Genomic DNA, 19,573 nt, shown 5'->3' with positions numbered 1-19,573 from the left:
GGAGAACAGTGATTATCCTGAAAGTTCAAATGAAAACCTTTATATGCTGTTTTAAATTGTGTTGTAGTGATTTTATTTTTGTGTGTGGAAAAGCAGTATTTCCTCATGCTGTAGTACTTTTTAGATTATAATTCATGACCATATGTAAACATGAATGTTACATAGGATCTGACAGAAAACTGTTGTTAGATATTTGTCTGTGAAACAGTAGAAAAGTAGATACCAGCTTTGTTTTTTTGTGCTGTGGTATGCAGTGAGGCTTTTTTATGAGTGCTTTTATGGCTTAGGACTGTGACTATCATTGTGTAAACAAGAAATCTTACAATGTATTAATTGTATGACCATTTTTGCCAGATTATCTGTTTTTCACGTGTTAGTTTATTTGACATTGCATTTTAGCCTGTGACACTTCATTGTGTCATATTTTTACATGCTTTGTCTTGACAGAAAAAAAAAAAATGGCGAGTGGTTAGAGAAATAAATAGAGTAACAATTGCAGATAGTTACAAAGAACAAGTCTCCCTCTTGAAGAAAGGGCATATACTTTTCTTCTTGCCACGACAACTATGTGTCTTCATCCCCAGTCACAATAGTGTGCAGCTTCCTGCTAACTTCATGTAGATACGCAGGAAGTTAAATTCTCATAACTGAAACCAAAAGTTCATTTATTATAGCGTAACTTGTTAAGTAATTTGGTGGTCAATCTGTTTCTTAGGAGTGACCTAGTTATCCCACCACAGATTTCTCTAATTTTTCTATAATATTGGTTGCCCCTGTCCCTGTACCTGCATTGCTATATGCCGTCCAGCAATTGGATATTTTTTTTCATAGAATAACTTCATTGTAGTACATAATTTATTAGAACCATTTCCATCACTATAACAAAAACTTTATTTTTTAATTTCTTTATTCAGCTCTTATTCAATTTGAACAATATTTTTTTATGTATAGCAGTCTGCTATTTAACTGATTAGTTCACAAAATAAATGTGATATTGTCTATGTAAATGAATTTATCCTATCATAATAATGAATCGTGAAGTGAGAGCTTTAATCTTTTTCCACTGTAAAGTTTTCAGAAACCTTGAGCTTCTACTTTTCCCTATTAAAACTGATTGAGTTAAGAGTAAATTAATGAACTGTACTACTTAAAAAGGATTTCAGTGAAAACTCTCATCAAATTCTTGGCATATGTTTTATCTACACTTTGATTTGATGCTATGCCATATAGGTCTTGAACTCCCTTTTAAATTAAATTCCAATTTGTTAGTGAAAACTGTCCATCTGGTAATGCATTTGGCAACCAGAAAAACAAAGCCATGATGTTACAGTAATCTACAGCACCATAAATGGATAAAATGTTGTTCCGTATGTGTATCTACCTTATTTTTTAAAACTATAGGTTGTGCGCTAATCATGTCCACCACTTTGGAACATTTACCTAATGTGGAAAAATTCCTTCTTTTGGGTTACAGGAACATGGTTTCTGTGAGAGAGCAAAGTATTTATTAAGAAACTACTGAGAATCCAGAAATACACTTACGTTAGTGTCAGTTTCTTAAACATGATGATAGCTGCCAGCATCTGGTGAAGAAACTCTTAGCTTCTAGTATTTTAATGATTTAAATCTGTGATTTTAATGTATTGATACAGTGAAAAGTTCTTCCTGTTACTTTATGCTAACATTTTTATTGTTGTTATTTTTGCTATTGTTGTTATTTCTGTTGTTTTGTTATTGTTTTTGTTATTGTTACTGCTATTCTTCCTTTGTTACCATTCTTATATATTTTTTGTGATTCATTCACTCTCTCTTCCTGGAAAACGTAAGTGTTTATAAATCTTCCAAACTGGCATTATTAATAGATGTTTCATGCCTCTTTGTGTCATTAATCTGATTTATTTTGTAACAAAAATACCACAGAAAATTATTTTACTGTAATTTGTTATTCAGTTCTTTTCATGAATTTTCCACCAGCATAATTTTCGCTATATATTATTTCCTTTACTTTGGAAATAGAAATGTTTTTCTCAGAGTGACAAAAAAAAATTGGAATTCTTAAGATTTGAGCCTCTTTGTTGTATTACTAGGTGTCTGTTATGTAATGGACCGAAGTTTATGTTGACAATAAATAATCACGTAGAGACTGTTTCCTTTTGCCCAGGAAGGAATGCAAATATTTCTCGGGACACACGTAATAGGTTTGCTCAGTTTTTATTCCAAAAATTATTACATAATAATCTTAAAGTTTGTGTATCTCAGGCTGATTAATTGTCAGCTGCAATTATTAGCAATGTCACTCATAATGGAAGATTTCTTGTTTGTTCTATGCTTTTTAAAAGATAAGGGTTGCAAAAATCTGTCCATACTCAATGTGATGTTTGTAGAAAAATTGTCTGTCAGTTTTAGACAGTAACCACAAGCTGTAAATATTTGCTACTTTTTAGTTGTTTATGTAAGCCTGTGTTTTAAGATGCTGTGTGAGAAAGCTTTTGAAGGTTTGAATGGTGGTAAGAAATGTTTTTTCAGGCTTATTATGCCCTTCCATACATAGCTTATATTTTTGCTAGAAATGTATTAGATTGATAAGCAATGCTCCTGCCAATAAGACTGAACATCAGAACTGGAATTATAATTAAATGAGAGAAAAATGTAACAGTAGTGCATAACTATACAGGTCATCTGTATACTTACTTGGTAGTATATCATATGGGCATGCACACTATACGGAATAGAATCTTTTCCATTAGCCAAGAGTGCAGTACAGCTAACACTGGAAATTATATTAATGTGTGTGTGTGTGTGTGTGTGTGTGTGTGTGTGTGTGATAGAGAGAGAGAGAGAGAGAGAGAGAGAGAGAGAGAGAGCTTATTTGGTAATGTAGCTTTAATTTCCAAAACAAAGGTGAATTTTAAGACTTTAGATAGACTTCACTGCCTTTAAGTTTAGCAGTAATAGAGCTTCATTTTTTGTCACCATTTTTCGTTATTCACTTCTGGGAAATTTTCTAAATCTCTCTCTCTCTCTCAAAAAAAAAAAAAAAAAAAAAATTACCTACAGGGAGACCATCAACACTATTTGTCACTTTGATGATGGTATTGGAACTTACATATTAGTATTCTCGTGTACCAGAACAAAATTTTAGAACTACTGGCATAAGCCAATAAGTAAGATACAGGTGGACATAAACCAGAAAATTAAGAATACTGAGGTAAACAATAGTTAAAATTCCCACTATAATCTCCCTGTACATTGAGGTGTATACTTGTTCATCCAGTAACCTTTTAGACTACCAGAGTAAGAAATGTACAGGTATGAACAAATGAAAGTAGCTTAGAGTTAGATCATACTACCTTAGAAGATTCTTGGGGAGTTAAAACTTGAAATTTTGCAGCAGCTTGCTTGACTTATTGGTGGTGGTGTGACACACCAGCATGCCCTGGCGTGGAGTGTTTGACAGTTTCGTTAAATGTCTTTTCAAAGCTTCCTGATGATGTTACATTTACAGTTTCATCTTGATGCTGGAATCTGGTGAGTAAATGCTGTTATAATCCTGAACACTGCATATAATTTTCTTAACATATGTCTCCTTAGATTTATTCACAACCAGAACAAAATGTGTTTACTACATTGTGGACACTGTCCTATGCTGGTAATGGTGTATCAAGGGCTTATTGTCATCTATTTTAATCATCATAGTGATTGGGATACTGTAATACCATTCTTTTGCTTCGGTGTGCTTAGTTCAATGCTCTCAACCAGTCTTGTGTTATAAGGTGTGCAATGCCATATGAATAACTGATGGAGCTGATACATTGTCTGTACACTTCTGTTTGTTTGGATTAATTCTTCAGTCTGTTACCTCTGTTAATCTCTACTTGTCATCCAGTGTGATGTTCTTTTTTATAAGTGTGTACCAAAAAACTGCTACACGCATTGTAAACAGTGCTACATAACAGGCAACCCTCACCTCACATAGGAAGCTCCTCTTTATGGATATTCTTTGATTACGTATTCTTTACCAGCAAGAAATGCATAAAAGAATGCTGCTTAAGAATTGTACACTTTCTCAGAGGAACTGTACATTTTTAAACTGCTGTTATGCTTTCGTAAACACACTTTTTGTGTCAAATATCACTTGGCACTGTTCTAGTTAATATATCCATATCCTGTGGTGCCTAATTCAGACATTCAGCACCCCATGTCAATTTGTTACTTACTTAATGACTTACTCTTGTATTCCAAAAATATATGAACATAGATAGAACATTAGCATTGGTAGTTCATGCTTATGACATTAAAGATGAATGAATATGCATGTATGATACACTTAGTGATTGAAATATGTGTATGGGAAACAACCCAATTCTGGAACCCAATTCTAGGCCATGTATAGTGTTAGTGTTTTGTTGCCTTTGTTCATTAGTAGACACCTAGGTAACTTTTAATCGACTTCTTAGATCCTGAATGTCTCAAAATGGAGTATGGGATAGTGCCAGTGTGGTACTGTTAGCTTGTATGTGGTTGATGAGACATAAAATAACATGTGTATTGTAAACTCCTTTATGGTTCCAATAATATCAGAACTGCTTGTAAGATGCAGATTTTAAATCTACTCTCCACGAAGATGGTAGCTTAAGGAGATGCATGTCTTACCTGCAATCCACAGATTTTGTAGAATGATTTTTTAGTTAGTGGATGGCATTCAGCTGGGAGGTGGATGAGATGACTGGCCCGGATGAGATGACTAGCCTGGATGAAAATGTTGAAAGAAAAGAACTGAATTAATGACTTTGGGGGAGGGAGGGGAAGGTCAGGAATCTAAAAAGAAATAGGGCAAAAAATAAATGAAAAGCAGAAGCAAAAACAGAAAAGAAAGAGAGATACATAATGAGTTGATAAGAAAGTAATCATATGGAACAAATAAAAAAAAAAAAAAAAATGAAACGATGTTAAATATACGGTGACCAATATTCACAAAATGTCCAACTGCTGGAACTGATAATCCTTTTGCTGAATGCTGAAGGAGACAAAAAGTTGTAGAAAAATGTGGCAGTGTGATATTGTTTTGTCCTAATTTTAATTCATTTTTTGGTCTTTTTTTATCAGTATCTTCATGTCCTGCCACCTGTACTGTTTTGCCTTTGCCATTCTTTTATTCCCACCCAACCCCCCTCCCCAGATTCTTTCTTAAGTTTCTGACTGAAGACTGTTAGAAACATGATTTGATAGGATTTCTGTGGCTGTCTTTTATGCATACATCAACTTTTCTTTATTAGCATGACTTTTTATCTGTTGAAGGGTTAGCAGAGGAGGGTGAAATAGATAAACCCAAAGTAAATAATTTAGGAATAAAGGAGACAACTCACCAAATATAGCACAGAAGTGTTGAGTCGACACCTGGCACACAAAAAAGATGGAAAAACTTGGGTATGACTACCGATAGAGATTTTTTACAAAGACAAAATGAGGTGAAGTAAAGATAATAGTGTTAATAAAATAGTACAGTACAGATTACAATCAAATGTGTGTCATAACAGTATAGAACCAAAAATAAATCAACTTCAACAGACTACATGAGTTTTTCCTTTTATAATAGGCATTTTCACAGTCATGTATGAGTCTCACATATCTTCTTGAAAATGGAGAGTAATGTTATTAAAAATCAAAGAAAATAATCTTGTTGTTTAGAAAATTATTCTGAAAATAAATGACACTGCAGTTAAAGACAAAAATCAGTGCAAAATTTAAAAATATTGGCCTGGCCAATTTTGCTTTATTTGAAGGTGTAAGTCATTAAACTGGAATGTCAGTTACTATTCAGTGAGTTGTCTCCTTTATCCATAGATCATTCTGCCAGAACTTTCCTTACCATATTTATAAACCTGAATTAAGTTACCAATTTGTACTGCAGTTCTTTCTTCTTGTAATACTATATGTGGACCAAATGCATACAACAGCATTTGGTGACTCAGTTTGCATTTGCTAGACCAATTCGCTGATTATTGGTATGGGGTAAACTCTATAGAGAATCTGAATTGTTTTTCAGTTTTGGTTTGGCATATGTCTCTTGTTTGAAAAGAGAACTTGAATAGACAGAGGTGGCATTTGTATTTTGTACAATTCTTTATTAAAAAAGTATTTTTGAGTCATTGTTTAAAATCTGCATTGTGGTTGTGGTTTGAAAGCTTCATATTGCATTTTTGCAGGTTGTTTGTGGGATGAAATTCAAATTTTTGTTGCTTGGATTACTGTTGCCAAACTGTAATTGCAAATACCTGTTTTTGCATCTGTTGATGATTTGCCAGATTTTCTGTACCTAGATATTGGATGTAGGAATTTGTTCATCTTCCAATAAATTGTGAGGCAATAAAAGTAAATATATATCCATTGTTGTCATCTTATGTTAATTTTGTTGTGAACTAAGCAGTGCAACCCCTATAATGTAGTTTTTCCCTATTTCCCAACTTGCCTGCACTATCTACATGTGAGCTAATTTTCAGTCCTTAGACTTTTCATTGTTACATATATCATGGAGCAGCATCTTCATTTGTTGCACTAAGGCCCTTTGTAGTGTACCTTTTAAAAATCTACCAATCACAGTAAAAAGTTTTATATTAGGTGTACAGCTGAAAACAAATCTACATTTCAAATAAACTGCTTATATTGTGTCCTCCCCTATGCCACAATGATATGGCAAAAGATGGCACTCTTGATGATTCAGATCTCAGTTTTGAAACATGAATTTAACTATCAACTATGGAAGTGGATAAGTCTGTGATATAGGATCAGAACCAAAGATATCTAAATATAATTTGTCATAAAATAAAAAGCATGCTAAGAAAGCACTCTAGGCAGCTTTAATATATATTTTACAGTAACATAAACTTAATACAGCCCATTTAAATATCATTGTCTCAAAGTTATCACACCCATATTCTTCATCTTCTGTCCAGTTATAGCCTCCTCACATCATTTGGTGTCTCTCTTTGCTTGTTTTACAGATTTACATATACTGTTTGTTGATACTATGTTCAACTGTAGTTCTCTCATTTTGCATCAGTTATCTATTAAAATAGCTCTTCATTTTCTTATACACTGTATTTTGACAATGATTTGTGTGCTGGACTTGGGGCATATGAAGTTTCTGGCACAAGTGACTGAGTTGTCTTATGTTATTTCCTAATAGAACCTAATTTCATCTCTGTTTTACAGCAAAACACCTTGTTTTTGTCGTTTGCTCAAACAAATATGTATTTTTGTGTGGAACAAGCTGCTGCATTTATATTCATTACAGATGATTGTGATGGAGATCGCTTATGTAGGAAATTCAATATCGCCAGCAGCAGCAACACATTGGACATTCCCATCCACATCCTCCTTTTCTTGTATACAGAAATTATTGCAGAATACACTGGCTAGTTCATGAATTATCTTCTGTGATATGTAAAAAAGTGTTAAATGGAAAAAAAATTAGCTATTGATTGATATTGTTAGATCCCTTTTTTTCCCTGATACATTACATAGCATCCTCATCCTTTTAGGACCCATATGATTAACTTTATAGGATGATTCATTTGGCCACAACCTTATTCTTTGGAAATCTTAATACCCTTCACAACAACTGTGATTATCTGCAAAACATATGTATGATACAAAGGTCAGACTATCCAAGAGGATAAATGAGTTGGGATAGTCGGGACTGATGACCTTTGCAGTCTGGTCCTTTCAACCCCACAAACCAAACAACCAGTTGGGATAGTCCTAGGAATATGTAGTATATCAGTAGCGTGTGTGACCAGTTGTGGTGGAAGTTTTGTAGAACTCAGATAATACAGAGGATATGATTGGGGGATTTGAATCAGGTCCTACTCTATGGATGGAAATATGGATGCAGTTGCAATCTCTGTGTATGTCTCGGAGCAAAAGGAAGATAAATTATTGATGTGTACAATGAAGTTCAATTGCCACTTTGACTAGCATTAAATGATTTATACCAGACCAAACAAACTGACGATATACAATTATGACATATGCAATTATAGATGCCCAAGGGCTAGATGATAATGACAGGCAGCTTCCAGTTTATATTTAGGGTAAGGTAATAAAACTGGATTCTCAGGCAGCTTCCAGTTTATATTTAGGGTAAGATAATAAAACTGGATTCTGTTAGATGTGCAGTGAGCTGTAGAGAAAATAAATGAAATAGCACTGAAAAATATATTTATATAGAGAGAAGCACTATTTAAAAAACCCAAAAAATATTAAGGAATAACATACTGTGGTGTCACTGAATAATATTCTTGTTGAGTTATGAACTTGTGGGTGTTTTATGTTTTGTTTTCAATTAACCGATGAAAGTATACTCCAGTGTAGAAAAAAAGTGTTGAAATCGACCTGGAGATTTGTAGTGTTATAAAAAGTTATTAGCTACTGATTATTGTCTGAGTCACTACATTAGCAGAGATTTCTTTACTCACATAACCCCCCCCCCCCCTCCCCACGCTCTGTCCCTCCCTCGCATCACAGATAGAGGAGCAATGTGTGGTTGTGTATATTAAAATAAAGGTATATATTTTTAAAATGTTTGAATATCAGTATGTAAGTGCTCCGTGTATTGTCCCAATTACTGTTACCCTTTATACTTGTTCTTCTTAAAAACATCCTTATCTGTTAATGACCTTGTGATGGATAGGATGTTTGTAATCTTTTCTTCAGAAAGATTCTTTTTTTCATAAACAGTAGCCATACTGTCTCACTCAGTATTATTTGATAGCTGCTATTTATTAGTTAGAATTAGACTGTGAACAATAATGGTATCAGTAGTTACATTTGTTCTGTCTACTTATTGTTATATAATGCATTTTGGATACTGAGCCATGGAGAATTTTTGCCCTTTTAATTCTCTTGTCTCACTGGGCAGTTTAGGTTGCAGAACAATTAACAATTGCCTTTATCTGAAAATGTTTTCTTATCTTTCTAATTTTCTTACTTATGCCCATATAGTATAGAGGAAACAACTTCTGCTGCTTATGTTGAGGTATACTGAAATATGTTGCTTCCCTCTCACTGTAAATGTATTTGAAAATATATAAACTTAAACTGTTACTTCAAAGTTTTGGAAGACCAAAACAATATATTCAGTCTCAAAACTTAATTTTAGAATTTACACATTGCATTGAAGAAGCTTGAATGAATGGCTTAGATCCTATATATATATATATATATATATATATATATATATATATATATATATATATATATATACCACATCAAAAGGCTCTCCAGTTTATATGACATCCTAAATTTTCTCTTAATGATTATGTCTGCATTCTTGGATATGGAATGCATTTATTATTGTATGGCAGCTTAAAAACTTATTGATAGAGGTGCAACAATTCTTTGTTTATTATCAAACACATTTTTAGAATAGTAGAAATTAAATCAGTATCTGTTAAAGACAAATGTTTCAATGTCATTCGTAGGGCAAATGGAATATAAAAAGCTGACTACTGATTGTGCCATTGTTTACAGTCTATCTCAGTATTATTTCTGCTTTAGCAAAATACTTTAATTTATTTGTTAGAGATTTTCATGTTTCACAATCATACCTATTGTAAACAGCATATTAAACTATTTATAAAGGATACAAAAAAAAAACAGAGTCTAATAAATCAGTGTATTGAGGCCCACTTTAATGAGCAAGTTGCATTTTATGATGATTGTCTAATCAGATTGTGCCAGTAAATCGCAAAGTACTCGTTCTCGCCGAAGATTCTCTACAGGATAATCTTGGTGAATTAATGTGTCATAAGCATTATTCAGGGAATGCCTTATAACTGGCTTCAAAGTATGTCAGAAGTAAAACCCATTTAAATAACTGTAATTTAGCTCATTAAATATGTCCGCTTGTAAAGTTTTATAATAAATTTGCATTGTTTGATATACTACTAAATTTTGGTAAGGATAAATGTTTCAAAAAGAAACAGTATAAAGATAAAAACAGAAGTCATTAAGGTGGGCATCAAATGATTTACACATGAAACAGTGACTTAATGGTTCTCCATTTTCGGTTTTGGTACAGTAAGAAATTCCCGATTGAATATTCTTGGCTTATCAGCTGAGTAACTGTATTGACTTAAGCAATTTTCAACAAATTTCCTGCTCATTGGGTGTTTCGACACCTTCTTCGTCTAAAGATGATGAGCAAGAAACTTGTCAAAAAGTTGCCTCAAGAAGACACTGTTTCTTTGACAATAACCAGAGAAGATTTCATCAGTGGAGTTTGCCGGGAACACCTTCATTCTCATTAATAAACTCCTGCTTTAGATGTCTCTCTATTTTGTTAAGTATGTCACAGCTTCTCCCAGTGATTTAAATGGTTTTTATCTGTCAGTACTAGGTTTTAGAGACTGTGAAAATTATTTTTTTAAATAGCTGCAATCATTTTGTGAAAACTGAATGCATGTGCAAATGTATTAATATCCATATTTTTAATGAACTGAGATGTGAAAAGGAACAGTAGAACTGTGAGTGTCTTTTTCCATGTGCTTCCCTTTGCCACATACTAGTTTATCACATACAAAACCTTAGTTTTTAACGAAGTATGAACTTCTTTATAGCATATGACTCAACACTTTCTTAATGTTGTTTCTAGACAGTTTTTGCAAACTGTGTTAACGGGAGTAAAGTTGCAAGAAAAACTAGTTTTCAGTTGTATTGTGAGGAAGTATAGTAGCTCTCTAGGAACATGAAGCACATTTATCACAGTTCTAGTTCTTTTGACCAATCAGACTGGTGTGTGATTCCAGTGGCTAGAAAAACCTCATGGTATTGTGTCCCATTTTTTAGTAAAAGAATGTTTTATCATCTTGATAGCACATTCAGTGCTATAAGAAGAGTTTGAGACAGTTGGGTTCCAATTTACATACCTTTTGCTTCCATTTCTGTTTTCTTTTCTCTTAATGTACAATGTTGGAGGTAGTGTGCACAGTTTTCAAGACTCACATGTTGACACAAATTTAAAACAAGATAAATGTGTGTGACATGAACAAGGAGTTGGACCAAAATTAAAGCATGAGGCAACTAACTCATTATATCAGCTTCTTGCCATATGATATTTAACCATAACTGTGGCATTAATAGTGCCTTACAATGTTGAATTGCTCTGCTGACTATTAAGAGTTACATAACATTTTATGCTAATCAAAATGCCATAAATTGAAAAATTCATGGTGATAACATGGTTGAGGTAATATCTGACTGTTACTAATTTGTATAAGAATTTGTGTATGCTCTGACCAACATGTATGTTCATTAGATTTAAGTGCCGCATTTCTTACAAAGACATTAAATAACAATGTAAAATAGTATTGTCTTCCATGAATGTAAAAAATTTAAAAAAAGTTTTTATTTGGTGAAGAATATGTTTTGATGCAATGTATATTTTTATAGGAAATAAAACTGTTACTAGCAAATTTGTGTGAAATTTTTGCAAGATATTTTCCTCAGAAACATTAGTATTCACCTTCAGTTGCACTATTTACTTGTGATTGAGAGTCTTCAGATAATTTGTCCCACCATGATTTAGCATTTGAATAGCTGTTGTCAATAACTTAGAGTGAATCCTAGTGTGTCTCCTTCTCCCAAGTCGCAGCTGATAGTCATTATTATTATTATTGTTATTATTATTATTATTGTTGTTCAGATATGCTAGTACTATATTAAAATAAATAGTCAACAAAACCTTAAACCGTAACCTTCCTTTCCGTAGTTGGTTAGTTAGTTAGTTTCTTTCTTTCATGTTCCATGGATCATTTTGCATGATAAATTGTCATGATGTGGAATGAGTCATTTTACATTCATATTGCAAATTAATTTGTACATTATTTGTACTCTAAATATCACCCTATTTTTTCCCCCTGAAATGAAAGTAAGATATACAAACTGAGTTAGCAATTCCTACCCACCACCTTTTACACATTACAATCATAGAAATTCTTCTACGGAATAGGAGCAGTTGTCAAGGAGCAACTTTTTCAATTTACTTTGAAGTTTTACCTTGCTGTCTGTTACGAATTTTATGTCGCTGGGTAAGTGGTCAAAAATTTTTGTTGCAGTTTTGTGTGCCTCTTTCTGTGCTAAAGACAACCTTAATGTTGAGTAAGGAATGTGATTTTTTTCTTCTAGTATTGTAATTATGTACCTCATTGTTCCTTTCGAACTGTTGTGGATTATTTGTAACAAACTTCATGAGGGAATAAATATACTGTGAAGCATTAGTCAGAATGTCCAACTCCTTAAACAGATGTCTACAACATGACCGCAGGTGAGCACCATGTATTATTCTTACAGCATGTTTCTGGGCAATGAAGACCTTCTTTCTTAAAGATGAGTTACTCCAGAACATTATTCAATATGATGTTACTGAATGAAAATAAGCAAAATTGTCAACTTACTAATTTCTCTCTCCCCAAAATTTGCTATGATTCTAAGTGCAAATGTGGCTGAACTAAGTTGTTTTAGGAGTTCCAAATGTGTTTTTTCCAGTTTAAATTCTCATCAATTTGGACACCTAAGAATTTTGAAGTTTCCACCCTATGTATTATTTCATCACCATGTGTTACACTTATCACTGGTGCAGTACCCCTAGAGGTTCAGAACTGAATATGATGCGTCTTTGTGAAATTCAGGGTCAGACCATTCACAGAAAACCAGTCAATAATACATTTGAGAACTTCGTTCACCATTTCTTCCATTTCTGTGTATATATACTGGGAGTGATTACAATACTGGTATCATCTGCAAAAAGAACTAATTGTGCTTGTTGTACATTAGACGGTAGGTCATTTACATATATTAGAAACATTAGTGAACCTATGATTGAGCCTTGGGGAACCCCATACATGAATTCTTCCCAGTCAGAATTATGTCCCTGGATTCTGTTGTTTGGATTACTACTAAGTACGAGGGTAAGTCAATTATTATCCGCGAAGTAGTTATAAAATTTTATTGTAATCAAATAGGAAATTTACAAGAACATCATATTTCTACGTAGTCTCCTTGTGTTTCAATGCACTTGGTCCATCATTGTCTGAGTGGACTGGACAAGTGATAGTCGGAAGGGGCAAGATCGGGACTATATGGAGGATGATCCAGTACTTCAAAACTGAGTCTCTGGAGCGTTTCAGCAGTGTGGGCAGCAGTATGCGGACGGGCATTGTCATGCAACAACACAACACCTTCTGACAGCAATCTTCAGCGTTTGCTTCGAATTGCAGGTTTTAGCATGGCAGTAAGCATCTCACTGTAACATATACTGTTCATTGTTGTGCTTCTTTCCCCATAATGTTCCAGTACTGGACCTTGTACATCCGAAAAACCCATAAGCATCAGTTTTCTTGTGGAGGGGTGGGTCTGGAACTTTTTCTTGCACAGCAAATTTTTCTATATTTCCTTTCCATACTGTGCCGTTTACTTTCCGGCTCATAATGATGGATCCATGTTTTGTCACCAGTAATTATCCTGTATAAGAAGTTGTCCCTTTCATTACCATAATGATCCAAATGTTTTTTGCAGATGTCCAAGTGCTTTTGTTTATGCAACTGTGTGAGATGTTTTGGGACCCATCTTGCACAAACTTTATGAAACCCAAGTCTGCTGTGGATGATTTTATTGGCAGAATCATGACTAATTTGCAGACGATGTGCCACTTCGTCAATAGTTAATCGTCTGTCTAAGAGAATCAATTCACGTGAACGCTCAAAGGTTTCTTCATTTGTGGTGGTAAACGGTCGTTTGGCCCCTTCATCGTGTGTAACACTTGTGCGACCATTTCAGAATTTTTCAATCCATTCATAGACACACTGTTGTGACAAAACACTGTTCCTGTACTGTACCAAAAGTCTTTCATGAATTTTGGCCCTTGATACGCCTTCTGAGCACAAAAAAAGGGATCACTGAACGTTGCTTTTCTTTGGTGCAAATAGAAAGCGAAGCAGCCATGTTTAACAGTATGGCAGTGATGATGAAACTAACCTAGCAGCTTGAAAATTGCAAAGGTTTAACAATAAATAATCAAAGCATGCGTTATCAACGTAAAATGACAGTACTACCAAAATAAACAAAAATATAACTAAATTGTGGATAATAATTGTATTACCCTCGTACAACTTTCTCCATTCTTTTAGTTAGATATGACATGATCCATTGGTTGGCTATACCATCAATCCCATAAAACTTCAATTTATGTAGGAGTATATATCAGATGTAGGAGTATATATCAGAAAGATGTGGTGGCTTAAAAGAACTACTACAGTAGTATTTGATGGAGTATGGATGTTATGCCAAATATGAATAATGATGATACAAGTAAGAACATTAAGTATTAGGTTAATATAGTTGACTTCAAAAAGCAAATTTTGTGACATTACCCTGAAAATTACTTTGCACAAAGGAAACAAATTGGAGCACTGCTGATTAGTATTAACTTTGTCAGTATTGACTTAATCCCAGATTTATTTAACAAATATTATATCAGCTTTAAAGTTAGACCAGAGAGAAGTAATTCGTAAAATGCTTAAAGGGGCCATCTTATGCTGTGCCATATTGCTTGGTAAAATTAAGATGAATAAAGCTGGCGTAAAGGGATTTCGTATGAAGTATCTTTCAGTCTTCACCAGTCGAGGGCACATGCTACGATATCAACAGAAAGGTGTAATGAAAAGGGTACAAGGACAGAAAACAGACAGAGAAGTAGTTATCGAAATGAGCCAGAAGGCTGAGTTAGTGGTCTTTGGATGTAGAGGCAGAGGAATGTTAGAAAATTATAATTTCAGATAGGAGTACGTTTCCAAGCAGCATCATGTGGGACAAACAGGAAGGGCGGTAGAAATAAACTGAAGAGTAACTCGGAATCATTTCTTGGGTAATGCTCAACAACAGAGGGTTCCCTCAATGCACTAAATTTTAAGAAACAGAATTGTTTTCACAATTTATTAACAAGAGTCTACAGAGATACTGTAACATGGCAATATATATTGGAGAGAGGCAAAAAAAAAAAAAAAAAAAAAAAAAATGGCTTAAGTCCAGGACTTTGAAACAGAACCTTGTATTTCATGGGACATTCTGTTGTCAGATAAGTTATCCAGGCTTGACCCTCAACCCACACTTACAGTTTCAGTTCTGCCAGTCCCTCTCCTGCTTTCCAAACCCTATGTAGGCTCTCCTCCATATCTTGCTGGACTAGCACTTGTGGAAGAAAAGCTATCATGGACAAATGGCATAGCCACAACCTGTGTGTTGTGCCCGCAATGAATCTTTCTCACTACTGCAGAGTCTGCATGGATTGTAAATTTTCTCGCAGATTAAAAAGTGTTTGATGGATCAGGACTTTAACCCAGAACCTTGCTGCCTTTTACAGGTAATGCCCTACCAACAGAGATATTGGATAAATGTTTCTTGGATCTTTTCGCTTCGTGAGATTCGTTTGTGTATTCAAGCTTTCAATGACTTTCTCTGTTGTAATTTGTCAGGATTCATTTGTCTTACTAATAGGCTGTTTGGCACTTTCATTTGTAGTTGGCCAAATTAAGTCATGAAGACATCACACAGTCACGAAACTGCCATATGCTATCAAAGATTATATCAATGTCTACGGTGGAGGATCGAACACTGATAACTCAGCTTACATCTCTGTGAACTTTCAACATTGAGCCACCATCTCCAAGCACCATTAAAAATATAACTGTTGTCCCAGTTGAAGTTTTGCTCATTCTGATCTAAAGAGCTCCTTGATGACTGAATCCCTGTAGACCAGGGCTTCCCAACCTTTTCAGCTGGCGGACCCCTTCTTCAGTCAAAAATCCATGGCAGATCCCTAGTCAGTCAAGAGCACAGTAATTTTAAATTTAAATTTCAGAGTGAAACCCATGGGAACTGAAAGCTTCTTAGTGCAAGTGCCATGTTCCCAATGACCCCCCCCCCCCCAAGTATCAATAGTCTTTGGTTTAGAGATGAATGAAAACAACTTGAATGATCCAATTTGAATTCCCGCTGTATCCAGACACACACAAGTGGATTTACTCCCTTTGTTCAACACGCTATAGCCTGATTAAAATTACTTGGTAATTGACATTTCACACGTTGGAGCTGCATTCCTCCAAGAGCAATCAATGTCACGTCCAAACTGTTCGCTGTTGACAAGCAACCGCTTGTGGTCTGTTCACTTCCACTGTTTGGCTACTGTTGTGTAAGGAGCATGCATATTTTGTAACAGTTGTGTGTGTGTGTGTGTGTGTGTGTGTGTGTGTGTGTGTGTGCGTGCGTGCGTGCGTGCGTGCGTGTGTGGGTGGGTGGGTGGTTTTTCGTGAAATCTGAAGAAAAATGTTCAAATGTATGTAAAGTCTATGGGATTTAACAGCTGAGGTAATCAGCCCCTAGTCTTACACACTATTAACCTAAGTTTAACTTCCGCTAAGGACAAAACACACACACACACACACACACACACACACACGCATGCCCGAGGGAGGACTTGAACCTCTGGCGGGAGCAGCTGCGCAATCCATGACGACATGGTGCCTTAGACTGCGCGGCCATTCCGCGCGGCTGTGAAGAAAAGAGGCAGACCCATGATTCGGGATACAAACACATCACGAAAGAAAAGAGGCCAAGGAATTGCCTTTAAAGGACTATTGTGACGTGTTGTGCAATGTGTGGGAATACATCCACCCAGTTTACATGTGTTTTCAAAACCGGATTTCGTAAGCCGATGTCCCAATTCTGCTTTTGGTTGGTCAGGTAAACACTTCAAAATCGATTCTGGAAATCTGCTTTTATAAAGCCGTTTTCCAGTTCCACAATCGATTTTCGTGCCCATGTAAACAGCTCGGAAAGTCTAGTTATTTTTATGTCTTTGTGTCCATAGCCGGCAGCTAGCAGGCAGCATTGCAACAGTGTACTGTCGGTTGGTAGCTGGCAACTGGCAGGTGGTGTGGCAACAGTTTAGCCACAGCTGACAACTTCAACTACTACTTGGACACTATATTGTGGCAGTCGGCCTCGACTGTAAACAAATTAGGAAAACAAACAAACAGAAGACAAAGCATTCCACAGAATGTAAGACTTTTTTTCTCAAAGGAAACAATTCTGGCAGAGGTGGTTTACCTTTTACAAGGTGGCACATGAAAAGTCCTCATTTGTTTATGCTCACAGCTGCCAGTTGCCACAATATAGTGTCAGGGTAATAGCAGGTAATTGTAACTGAAGTATAGGCAGGCCATATTTTTAACTGAGAGGACGGAATATAGTATAAAGAAAAGAAATTAGCTTTATAGATCATTTTAATTTTTGTAACAAAAATATCAATGCCAACAGAATTCAATTAGTAATTATTTTGTAAATGATAGAAGATAGAAACAAAATTCCTACAGAGTTATAGTTCAGGTACGTTCACTGAGCATCTACGAAGAAGAATGCTTTCTTCTTTATTATAGATGAGCCCATAGGAATAATAATTGAATCCTAATGTGATGGTTGATAGTGCTTCTGCTGACACAATTTTGTAAAGTTGGGTTCCATTCTTAACAACTGGAGATGGACGTCTGGTTCCGCATCTAGACAGCTTCGGTACTTAGTTTTGTGGGCAGCATAGATCGAGAATCCAGATTCACACATGTATGTTGTGGCAAACGGAAGAACTACACGTTTTGCCTTTTCAACAAGAGGGTAGTATTTCTTGTTATCCAAATGGATCCAAAAGTGTGAGTAACTGTCAATGTCAAAACTTGATTTCAAGGTAGGGTCTGTGGCAATTTCTATCAACAACTCATATTCGTTTGATGATAGAATGTTCGGCTTTTTGGATACAGTGAATGGGTTGACCACCCATTTGTATTTCTGCAGCTTCTCATCTTCAGCTGTTGGGAAATAATGCTCCAACAATGACATCAAGCTTCGGAGATGTTCCAGGATTTGAGGAACAAATTCTCCCCAAGTGCCAATGTTTTGTTTTTCAAAACCTCCTTGAGAAGAGGCAAACACTCGACCTCCCCCTCCTCGACACTCTCTGCCCAAAAACTGATTTTCCTCTTGAATGCTCAAACTTTGTCGATAGCAGTGACCTTTTTTGTTTCACCTTGCCCTTAGAGTGAAATATTCATTTCGTTCATTTTGGAGAAAGTATCTGACAAATAGGCAAGTATACACTGCCAATTATCATCATTAATAAGGTCTACTAATCTGGTGTTATGCTCCAAAAGGAAAGCTAAGACTTCCAATCTTAATTCGTACAACTGAGAGAGTGCATTCCAACGTGAGAGCCACCTCACTTCTGTGTGGAGAAGCAGGGAACAATGCCCATATCTTCACACACTATTGTGAAAAGTCTTGTTTTCAACGGCCTTGATTTTATGTACTTAATGATTTAAATGGATTCATCTAAAACTTTCTTGAACGAAACAGGCATTTGTTTCGTAACAATTCTTGGTGTTTTCTTTTATTTTCATTATTGCTCCTACTGTAGGTCCCGTCATAGCTTTTGCACCATCTGTGCACACATCTATGCAGTTAGACCATGAAACTTCATTAGTCCTTAAAAAGTCATCCAATAGACGGAATATTTCAGCCTCCTCAAAACATCCAGAATATTCATAATGTACGAAAGCCAATAAAATCACTAATCCTGCAACATCAGTGGATTCATCTATCTGCAGAGAAAATGAATTGTGTTGGATGTGAGAAACACTTTCACATCATTTGACATGTCAACAATGCGTCTCTTGACAGTATTGTTTTATAATGGCACCAAAGATACAAGCTTTACTGTCTTCTCGTCTAGCATGCAAGAAACAATATCATTAACACAGGGCTTTATGAGATTTTCTGCAATGGTATGAGCTTTGCCTCTTTTTTCCACTCGATAACTAACCTAGAAAGAAGCTTTTAATGAATTTTCATTAATTGTTTTTGCATGAATTTTCATGCAATGCTGAAAAGCAGCTAGTTCAGCACTTCCTTTTGAAAAAATCGGTGTCTTTAGCCTGGAAATCTGGGTGAGTACCTTCAAAATGACGGCGCAGTTTAACTGGAACCATTGAACTATTCGGAAGGACTCGCACACAAATTACACACTGAGCTTTACCCTCCTTTGTCTCCATGAAGCCCATTTCTAAACAGCTTTCGCTGTACTTAAGCTTCTTGGTTATTCCACTTCCACAGGATATTGCAACCAGTGGAGTACTTGCAGCGTTTTCACATAATAAATCTGGCTGTGGAGCTTCTTGTGATTGTTCTTCCTTTGGTCGTCCTCCCTCCTCATTCATTTCAGCTGGAAACTTCCCTTGTTGTGAAGGCGATGAAAGAACTGCACCCTTCTTCAATGATCCTGACTTCAGCCACTGATCCATATTAGAAGTAATAAACTGGTCAAAAATCGACTTATGAAATAGGTAGTGCACTGACAAAGCAAGTTTAACATTTAATGATGCCTGGGGCCTGATACGTGCCAGCGAGCGCTGTGATTGGTCGACAAAGCTTGCTCCGCGCATGCATAAAAGGTTTCAACGCATCTAGTGCC

The 19,573-nt window shown here is 35.4% G+C and overlaps 1 protein-coding gene across 4 annotated transcripts in view; it reads left to right on the top strand.

Moving 5' to 3' along the window:
* Positions 1-19,573, top strand: part of LOC126248212 (rab11 family-interacting protein 1) — a 143,088-nt gene that overhangs the window by 99,450 nt on the left and 24,065 nt on the right. The window contains exon 12 of one of the 4 annotated variants that reach the window (XM_049949034.1): positions 1,475-1,930. The exons of 2 other annotated variants lie outside the window; for them this stretch is intronic. In XM_049949034.1, coding sequence (XP_049804991.1) covers positions 1,475-1,511 — 37 coding nt within the window. In that variant the 3' untranslated portion in view covers positions 1,512-1,930. Of the gene's footprint in view, positions 1-1,474; positions 1,931-19,573 lie in introns of those variants that run through there. One more of the 4 variants, XM_049949035.1, reaches the window with a different exon arrangement.

Source organism: Schistocerca nitens, chromosome 3 (genome assembly GCF_023898315.1).
Source record: "Schistocerca nitens isolate TAMUIC-IGC-003100 chromosome 3, iqSchNite1.1, whole genome shotgun sequence".
Taxonomy (NCBI): Eukaryota; Metazoa; Arthropoda; class Insecta; order Orthoptera; family Acrididae; genus Schistocerca; species Schistocerca nitens.
Note: the sequence above shows the minus strand (reverse complement) of the source record. Positions and strands in the feature narration are given on the sequence as shown.